This window comes from Vigna unguiculata, chromosome 4 (genome assembly GCF_037176805.1).
Source record: "Vigna unguiculata cultivar grain cowpea cultivar isolate G323 ecotype 2 chromosome 4, ASM3717680v1, whole genome shotgun sequence".
In the NCBI taxonomy this organism is placed as follows: Eukaryota; Viridiplantae; Streptophyta; class Magnoliopsida; order Fabales; family Fabaceae; genus Vigna; species Vigna unguiculata.
Genome location: NC_140795.1, coordinates 32699684 through 32710089, shown reverse-complemented (window position 1 = coordinate 32710089; position 10406 = coordinate 32699684). Strand labels below are relative to the sequence as shown.

The 10406-nt window shown below is 34.3% G+C and overlaps 1 protein-coding gene across 1 annotated transcript; it reads right to left on the bottom strand.

Annotated features, from left to right (window-relative positions):
- Positions 1-7822: 7822 nt before the first annotated feature.
- LOC114182619 (cytochrome P450 81E8-like) lies at positions 7823-10140 on the bottom strand. Its single transcript, XM_085672311.1, has 3 exons — positions 9601-10140; positions 9113-9483; positions 7823-8482 (listed from the first exon to the last, which is right to left on the bottom strand). Exons 1-3 carry the CDS (start codon positions 10112-10114, stop codon positions 7874-7876), a joined length of 1494 nt encoding a protein of 497 aa, XP_085528437.1. The 5' UTR covers positions 10115-10140; the 3' UTR covers positions 7823-7873.
- Positions 10141-10406: the final 266 nt, after the last annotated feature.

The window sequence follows — 10406 nt, the reverse complement described above, 5'->3', positions numbered from 1 at the left end:
GACCACCATAACTAAACTTGATGGTATTAATGTCAATGAAGAGTTTGAGCTTTCTGAGAAGATTTTCACAAGTACGAGATTTGTTTATTTTTCAGCTCAACATTCTTTAGTAATTATGTTGTTTTGTACATTAATAATAGTTTGTTTCAATTAGTTTAGAATTTAATGACCACACAATGGGATGACCTCAAGTAACATCAAAAGGAGTTGGGTCTGGAATCAGAGTTTGTGCATCATCTCAAAGCAACCACAATTGTGACTCTTAATCCATCTAAGATGTTTGTCTTCCTTTTATTATTATTATTATTATTATTATTATTAAATTTACTTATTTTCCTTTATATGTAACCGCTTTTCTTTTATGCAGTTGTGGTCCTTTTGAAGGCATTTGTTAGAAACAAATGCAAAGACTGAAAATGAATTGTATTTTGGAAGATATCTCCATTACATATTTTTGAATAGATTCTATTATTATCATGAATGGTTAGTGTCACTAATTGTATAGTTTATCACCATGGTAAAATAAACACATAAATGGTAAATATTATTTTTTAACTTATCATTTCTCACACATGAATGAATCAATGTTCTAGGTTGTATTGGGTTGTTCTGGTCAATTTTAAAATTGTTGTTAAAATCTGCTTATTGATCAATGTACTTTGGTGTATTCATTCCTTTTTCAAATTGGTCTATCTTTAACCTATTTCCGGTATTTAGATGATTAAAGTAGAAGCTCCACATAATTGTCCAGATGATGCATGTGAATGACCTTGTTTTTTATGAAATAGGTATCCATTCATCTATGTTTCAAGGACGTTTAATTGAAGCAGGAGTTGGCTATGGTGTTTTTAGTTTTGGCGAGTTTTAAATTTGGTGTTAAAAATTTGTTTATTGAATCAATCAAGGTAGTCAAACTAGATAAAATTTGGAGAGTTTACATAAACTCGCGGGAGGCTAGTAAACTCGAAAACGTAAACTCATAAGAGTTTACTTTAATTAAAAATAGATAAAATTATCTATAAATAATATAATACTTTATTATTATGTAATTTTATAAATAATTTTTTATATTTTTTTAATGAAATATTACTATTATTATATTATACTGTTAAATACTTTTTTATATTTTTTTTATATTATTATTCTTCTAGAATAATTGTAATTAGTTAGATTATGAATAGACTTTACTTTATGTAAGATAAAATGGGTTGAATGTAGGCCCAAATATACCTTAAGTAAAATTTGAAATTAAAAACCGTAATTCCTAATTAAAAGATTCTATCTTAAAAAGTTGCATCACAAACACCACCTAGTAAAATTCTTTTTCCTACACGCAACACGACCCCTTCCGTCCTCTCCTAACAATAGTAAAATTCCTTTTCTCCTACACAACAACACAACACCTTCCTTGCTCTCCTAACCGTCAGCATAGTTGCAGCACAGCGAGATGCAATCGAGCGGCATGGCGCGACAAGCAAACAACGGTGTGGCGAGTGATGACAAAATGGCAGTGCAATGAGCAGCAACTGAGTAACTATGCAAATACTCTATCTCACAGTGCTTTAGCTAAGAAATAACACAAAAGCAGATGCAAAAATGAAATCCTACAAGTTTTCTTCACTTTCTCACACCAAACACTGGTGGTTTCGATTTGGTGTTTAAAATTTTTTTCCTTCAAACTCGTCAACTCGGTACCAAACTGGCGAGTCTGAACGAGTTCACCGAGTTCACTTCCGAGTTTACTGAATTTACACTGAAAACGAGTTTATTTCCGAGTTAACTCAAAAGCTATTAGTAAAAATGCAAACTCAAATGAATTAACGAGTTAACTCGCGAGTTTGATAACCATGGAATAAATGTACTTTTCTATATTCACTCCTTTTTGAAATTGGTCTATCTTTAGCCTTTTTCAGTACTTAGGTTAGTGGTGAATTATAGATAGTTTTCATCTCAATTGTTTGATTTGTGATTATTTAAGGGCAAATGTATTTGTAGTAATATAGCATCATGGTTGTTTAGAGGAAATTGGTAGACACGAGTACTTCCATCATTGAAGAAGCAAAACCTCTTCTCAAATAGGTGTGGTGCTCTTAAATGGACTATTGGATCAATTCTTAGTTTCAATATTTCTTTTATTGATATAAAAGTATTATTTTGTGGTTGTTTTGATAAATTGTTGTATTTTCTTCCTGTACAAAACTTTTCAAGATAGTTTAAGTAGAAAATGAAATTGATGTTGATATAGGAATACTTGTTGTCTTGCTTCCCCAAGATCTTGGATTGACTTTGGAAAGGCATATTAAAAATAACTCCAATGGTATGATTAACTTTTTGTGATCAAGTTGTTTCTTACTATATAACTAGCTACAACTTTTCTTTGTGGAAGTGTTTTTATGGTTTATTGTTTTTGGTACCATTTTATGTGCTTCATATTAAACCCACTAGGTATTCTTTCATTTGACTTGAACTTCAGTAAAAGTTGGGTGATTTTTGCGTCAACTATCCTTGGATTCTTTCTTCAATGGTATGGGTTTTAACACTTGGGTACGTAACATTTATAGTTGAATAATTTATTTTAGGAACATATTTCAATTTCTTGTAGAGTACATAGATACATTTTGTTGAATTTTACAATAAATGTAATATATTCATTCACCTGTTGACTTTGAGTGTTATGTTTTGGATGATATTTGTCTAGTCTGTATTTTATTTAGACATTTTGGTTATTGTTGACCATTTCTTATTTGTGAGTTTGATTCATCTTTGGCACTAGAAAAAATGTTGGGGCATAGTGTTTGATGTCCCAAAAGGGCACAAACCTAACCAAGTGGTTGTATGAAAAAGAAGTGGAAGTTACAAAGGCACATGATCTACTCAAAAACTCATTAAACATATTTATTCTTTATCTTGGATGGTTAATAGGGGTGAGCAAAATTACTTGACCCGTCCGAAACCGTTAAATCCGGGAAAGAAAATATGAATTCGGTTTGATGAATTTGGGTTCGGGTTGAATGGATAAAATATTCGGATAAATACGGATATAAACAGTCGGGTACAAGTATCGAATTAAACATCCGTGGATACCCGACGCGACCCAGTATCATTAATTCTAAATTTTCAAACTGTTGCAATTCCTCATTCTTCTGCATCTCTAATACGATTGAAATCCAAAAGAAACTTCCAAATCCCTCTGGTCCCGTGGGAACACCATAAGCACACTCGTTTTCTTATCTTTCGTCTCATCCTTTCCTTCATCTCAACCTACAAGTACCTCCCTTAACTCTGAAAAATAGTTTTGCAGAAATGATTTTGTTTTTGAAGGGGTGCCTAGAAGGCCGTCGAAGCTTGCGACGTGTGAGGCGAGTGCACGCGGTGGACCAATCTGCTCCGATGTGCTTTGATTTGCTTCCATCTTGCTCGATCTGCTCTACTATGCTTTTATCTAGTTTGATCTACTGTGATATGGTGTGATCTTCGCCAATCTGGTTCGTGCGTGACGACACGGTGGAGAAGTTGCAGAAACTGGGCTGGGAATTACTTCTCCTTTTCAATCTTACATTTTTTTTCTTTTATTCGGGTAATATGTTATCCAACCGTTTTTAACCGATCCGAATAAACCCGAACCCGCTTAAATCGAGAAGCAAAATGGTCGGATATGGATCCCAAATATTAAACTCGGATTGGGTCGGATCTGTCTCCTTAAACCCGAATCCGACCCAAACAGACCATTGCTCAAGGCTAATGGTTATGATGGCTTTGTGGTTATACTTGTACGAATTTATTAATTTTACAAATTCAATCAATAAATATCTTTTTCAAGTATTAAATTTTTTATTATTTCATCTAAATAAGTTAAACCTGAATAATCTGTCCATATTTAACTGTATTTGGACCTATCTATATCTGACTAACCAAACAAAGAAAATAATTGAATTAAATTTTAAAATATTAAATTTGGATTATATCATATCGGTCATGTTCAAACCCGACTAACTCTCATGCCTACGATCAATGCATGCATTTTTCGTTAAAATAAAATGGATCAAAGAATAACAATAAATATGGTTTCATTTGTCATCCACAATCTCGCGTATCAAAGAATCTGCCATTTTGTAATTCTTCCACTCAATACGGCATAATTTTTATTTTGGTTCAAATGCACTACTTTTATTAGATCAATTTATTTTGATGAAGAATAATAGTCAACTCTAAATTTATATATTTATGTTTTACTCAATTTGATTTGATTTTTTAACCTTTACATATTTTCTAATCATATTTTACGCATGAAAAATGATAAAGTGACTCCATTTTTTGACCCCTTCCATTACTCCTTGAGGTGGCAGGTAAACATGGCTAGGTGATGTGGCTTTTATTTTTTAAAATTACTTAGGCAGGTGGGAATTGAAGGGACGAAGAAAGTTGTTCTCTTTGCACAGACCACTCCACACGAAGAAAGGGGAAAGGAAGAAAGGATTTGTATATGACTAAATCTCTACCTATTTAAATCTCTAGTGAAATCGAAGAAAGGGTGAGGGAGAGGACGAACCTCGCAAAATCTCATTTCGTTTAAAGATTTGTTTCTGTGGTTGTAGCCAAGTTAGGGTTTTTGGTGCTTTCTGTTATTCGATTCAGCTCGATGATTGGCAGGTTGAAATCACCGTTGTGGATTTTTGGGTTAAGAAAGTGATATTTTGTTTTGTTTTTGTTGGCCCTGAAATAAGGCCATTGAGACTACAATGCTTGGTTGATATAGGTGAATGTTGTTCATCCTCATTTGGATTGAGTGATTTGTGTTGAATTATTCAACCATATGTAATTGTGTGAATACAATTTATAGTAGGTCAGCAATTAATATGTATGTGGTCATCAATTCAGTAATATTGGTTTATATGTTCAAACCCTTACCACACAGACCACAAATAACTAATTATGTGCAAAATGTTGTTTGCAGGTCAACACTTAATATTTCAGTGATCTGCATTAAAAAATACCAGAGTAATCATGTTTGTCCTGTTTTACTAACTATCCCACATCAAGTTAATATGTAATATGTGATGTAGGACTTGTGGACCAATTATCCCATGCAAAAATTGATGTTCTTCAAAAAATTGACTCTAATCTCGTATCAGATTTTGTATGAATGTGCAAATTGTTTAGAGCAGGTCAATATTAATTAGTTCTTTAGTCAACATATAATGTTTGCATACATCATGTTGGACTTGTGGATGAATTATACCATACCAAGTTTCATGATGTTGAATATGTTACATATATGTAATTAAGGTGTTTTAATTCATTAAAGACGGGGTACATATTGACACCCTTACCAAATACCACAGATTATGAGTGTGTGCAAAATGTGAAGCGCAAGTTAATACTTAATAGTGAAATGACCAGTATTTAAAATTACCAAAGTTATCATGTATGTCCTGTTTTACCAATTATCTCACACCTAGTTTGGTGAGGTTGAATCCATAGAATATATATTAGTATGGTTTATTAATTCAAGGATAGTGGTCTACATCTTCAAACCCTTAGTAGAGACCACAAATTGTGAAGGTGTGCAAAATATTTAGTGTAGGTCAAAAGTTAATACTTGATTGGTAAGCATTTACTGTTGTAACAATTGACATGTATGTTATGTTGCACTTGTGCAACCGTTATCCCACAACTCATTTCATCGTATGCAATATCTTGCATTATATCTTATTGCATTTATGTGATTGACTATAAGTGGGGTACATATTGAATCTCTTTCCTAATAACACAAATTTTGGAGGGGATGCAAAATCTTTATCGTTGGTCAACATTTAATAGTACATACATAACCATATAATATTTCCAAAGTTGAAATGAATGTCATGTTTGAGGTGTGGACTAACCTCATCAACGTCTATTATTTGAGTGACATTGAGTTACATGGATACCAAAGTGCACAAAATAAGTTTAATACCATAGATGTAGTACATCCTTTCAAACACATAGTGTCATGAAATTAAAAGTACAAATTAACAACATAAACCCAAAAGTTAAAAGTAAATAACACAAAAATTAAAGACATTAAACAATCATGAATAATGTAAGTGATATATTATCCAGAACAGAAGATCCAACTTTGGAGCTCTCCCCAACCTCAAAACATGGAATATTGGTGGATTGAGGAACCATCTTATGCAATATATCCTCTACATTAGTAGTGTCAGTAGGTTGCACATTGGGCTGCATACAGATGTACCAAAGTTAATCACCACATTCACAAGTTGTCACTACTATAATATGAAAGTTCCAAAAATTTAGTGATTCCACATGCTTGCAAAAAATGCAGCAGAGGTTATCACTTATATGCACACAGGTCATCACCAAAAAATCGAACAGTTTTAATCAACTTGGCTATGAAACAACATGAAAGACATATTTAGAATAAACATAGATGCACCAAAGTTAATCACCACATTCATAAGTTGTCACTGCTATAACATGAAAGTTCCAAAATTGAGTGATACCACATGCTTGCAAAAAGTGCAGCATAGGTCATCACTTGTGTGGACACAAGTCATAAGCAAAAAATCAGACAGTTTTAATCAACTTGGTTATGCAACAACATGAAAGACATATTTAGAAATGAACACAGATGCACCAAAGTTAATCACCACATTCACAAGTTGTCACTACTATAACATGAAAGTTAAAAAAAATTGAGTGATACCACATGCTTGCAAAAAATGCAGCAGAGGTCATCACTTGTGTGCACACAAGTCATCACCAAAAAATCAAACAGTTCTGATCAACCTATTCAGAAAATTGGTATTCACAGACCTATTAAAGTACTTGGTTCATCAAAAACTTCAACTTCAACTTCGATTAATTTCACATCCAAAGTAAACCTAACCAACTCCATCACAAATAGCTACTCACACAAACACAACAAACGAAAACCCTAGAATCAACAATCATCTAATTCAAATGGAAAAAAAAAATCAAAATTTTAGGTGTTTTAAACACTAAAGCACACCCTAATGCAAGTAAAAAATTTCTCCATGTCTTACAACCGCCGTCGTTCTTAGAGTTGCAACCTTCGAAAACAATGTCCAAACACCCCAAGCCCAATGGAGTAGTTGTTTCACCTCACTGATTACAGAAAACGCCTTCGTCAACAACACCTTCACCTTTTCTCGCTCACGTCGTTTCGTGCTCTACGAGAGAGACAAACAGCCTTCGTCAACAAAACCGAAAACTCTTCTCCCTAACCCTTTCAAGCTTTGGATGCAAGAGACAATCCAAAAAACTTCTTCACCTCTTCTCCCTAACCCTTTCTCCGTCTTTGTTTTCTATCTTCCTTCGTAAAAATCCTTACAAACTTCGCACAAAAATTTTCGTTGGGGTGAGAAGAGAATGAGAGTATGTGTGCGCGAGAAAGAAACATAAAAAGACTTCACAGAAAGTGAAAGTAGGAAAGTCAAGCTGTTCACTTCCCACCACTTCCTGCCTCAGTATTTTTTTTTTTAAATTATATTAATTTCAATAATAAAAGCCACCTCACCTGACCATGTTTGTCTGCCACCTCAAGTAGTAATGGAAGGGGTCAAAAAATGGAGTCACTTTATCATTTTCCTTTACGCATATCATTAAAAAGACTTTAAAATCAATAAAAATGAACACACCGTACATATTAATACATTCCTATCTAACTGAAAGTAATATAATAGATAACTCAAAAATAAAGGATATATATGAAAAACGTTTGCGTAGTTTAAAGATTAGACTTGATCCTATGATTTGTTTTTAAACAAAGTATTATTAATTTCTTTTATTATGCATATTTCCATTACTTTATCAAGAACATTTCTACAATGGTGTGTTCTTAATAGCACTAGAAAATATCCCTAATTGGTGATGATTGCCACACTTGGCACATGGCTTCTAAGGGAAACTTTCTTCCAACAGTGATTCCTTTTCCTTCAATCAGATCAATTTCTTCATTAGTGCTTCGTTTCCACTCAAAACATTGAATCAATAAAGCCAAAGTTAAGCTCACTGTGCGTTGAGCTAAGTTTGATCCAGGACAAGCCCTTCTCCCTAACCCGAAAGGGAGCAACTTGTTAGCTTCATTTTCATTTTCAAATCTTTCAGGCTTAAAATGTGTTGGGTCACTCCACAAATTGGGGTCTCTATGAATAGCCCAAGCATTTACTAACAAAATTGTGTTTTGTGGAAGATTGTATTCTCCAATGGTGCAATCTTCGGAAGAGAAATGGGGTGCCAGCATTGGAACCGCAGGATGCAGACGATGTGTCTCATAAACAATGTTTTGAATGTAAGGAAGTTTAGGAATGTCAACTTCATCTACTAGACGGTTTTGACCTATGTGAGTGTCTATTTCCCTTTTTGCCTTCTTTAGTATTTCTGGTTGGTTTAATAAATTACTCATTTCCCATTCTAAAGTTACAGCCGATGTGTCTGTTCCTGCCAATAACATAACCTGCAATGCAACAAATAAAAAAATCTTGTAAATAATAAAACTAAAATACACAATTTCCATCTTCTGAAAAATAAAATAACACTTTAAATAATACCCTTCTCTCTAATGTTTTTGCATATTTCTTCCGAAACATAAATATAAAGGAAAACAGACTATTTCAATTTAATCAAGAATATTAAGTACGTTTGTTTAGTTTTTTAATTTCATTTAAGAAAACTACATTTTTTAAATTATCTTTTAATCACGTTTCTTTTTGAACCAGTTGAAGTTTACTGACAGTTCATTTCACAAATTATGAAAGGAGGTAAGAACATGGGTGTAACAATTTTTCCCCAAGTTTTGGTTTCCACCGTTTCCTAGACCAATGCATGCTCACAAGAGTCGACAAACAGGTCTGTTATGACCACATGCACAACTGTCATCTTTAATGTTCCATGTATTATTTTCCCTTCCAATTTTTGTTTCATGCATTTCATTCACAAATTATCCAATCCCAATCACAAAAGAGACTGACTTATCGAGATGCCAATAATCAACGCAATATTGAATATACTAGTTAGGCATTTACTGTACTTCTTTTCACTCTTTTAAACAACCTCAAATGATATAAGGAGATAATATAGTAATTACCAGGACAAGTCCTTTAATGATTTCATCCGTGTAGTATTCAGGTTGTGATTGTTGTTGTGTTAAAAGATGATCTATCATAGTATTGGCACTCTGTTTTCTGTTACGATGTTCGTCAACGAGTCCTTGTAGAAAAGCATCGGTTCTCTTACTGATTTTCTTCAGCTTCTTCTCCAAATCATCAAAATTAAACCACCTTAACAAAGGCAAGAAGTCCCCAGCATTATTTGCCCCTCCCAAAGCCACCAACTCTTTAATAATCCCTCTAAATTGCCTTGCTTCTTCCGCATTACTCACATCACAATCTTCACCGTAATACCTCTTTCCAGACACCATCCTCATTATAGTGTTAAAAGTCATTTCCAAAAAATTTCAATAAATTATACAAACAATACAAAATTAAAAAAGAAAAATGTGGAGTATAATCAAAACTTTGCTTCTACTATTTCAGTAATTTCTACCTAACTTAATTCTACAACTAAATTTACCTGGATTTGAGTTCCACTTTGCCAAGGCGTTGCGCGAGTCGTGAGCAAACTTTCGCACGAGCCTCATGATCTCGTCCCTTCGGATTTCCGTGAAGCAGTTCAAACGGTGCGTTGAGAGAACCTCGAGCGACACGATTCGACGGAGGTTGCGCCAGTGGTCGTCGTAGGGCGACACTGCGAAGGTGGTGTAATTGTAGCCGATGTATTTCCCGGCGAGGAAACGAGGCCGGTTCGCCAAGACGATGTCGTTTTTGGTGAAGCACTCCTGCACTGCCTCGGGCGAGGAAAGGACAACCACGAAGCGCGAACCGAACCAGAGAGAGAAAACTTTGCCATGTTTCTGAGAAAGGGCGTGGAAGGTGCGGTGGAGTGGTTGTCTCATCTGGTGGAGGTTTCCGATTATGGGGAAGGAGACGGGCCCCGGAGGAAGGTTCCAGAAGCTTCTTGTTTTGAAGAAGAAGCTCCAAGAGAAGAGAAGAACGATGCATGTGAGAAAGAAGTAAAAAAGAGTGAGCATGGTTGTTGGAGGTGTTGCTTGATAGTGTTCAGTTAAATGAGTGTTTGGCCTGAGAGTGTGTGTGAGAGTCTATATAAAGACGTGAGAAGGGTGTGAAGACAAATTGACATGGGAGTTCACGCTGCATGGTTAAGAGCTTACGTAATGGATGAATACCAAAGGTGAAACTGTGTTTTTCTTTAAAGATAAGGTAGAGTTACTAGATGGATTTGATCGAATTTGGAAATAAAGTTTACGTGTTTTTTTTGAGAGATTTGGAAATGGTAGATGTATTTTGTTTTTCTCTCGAGAT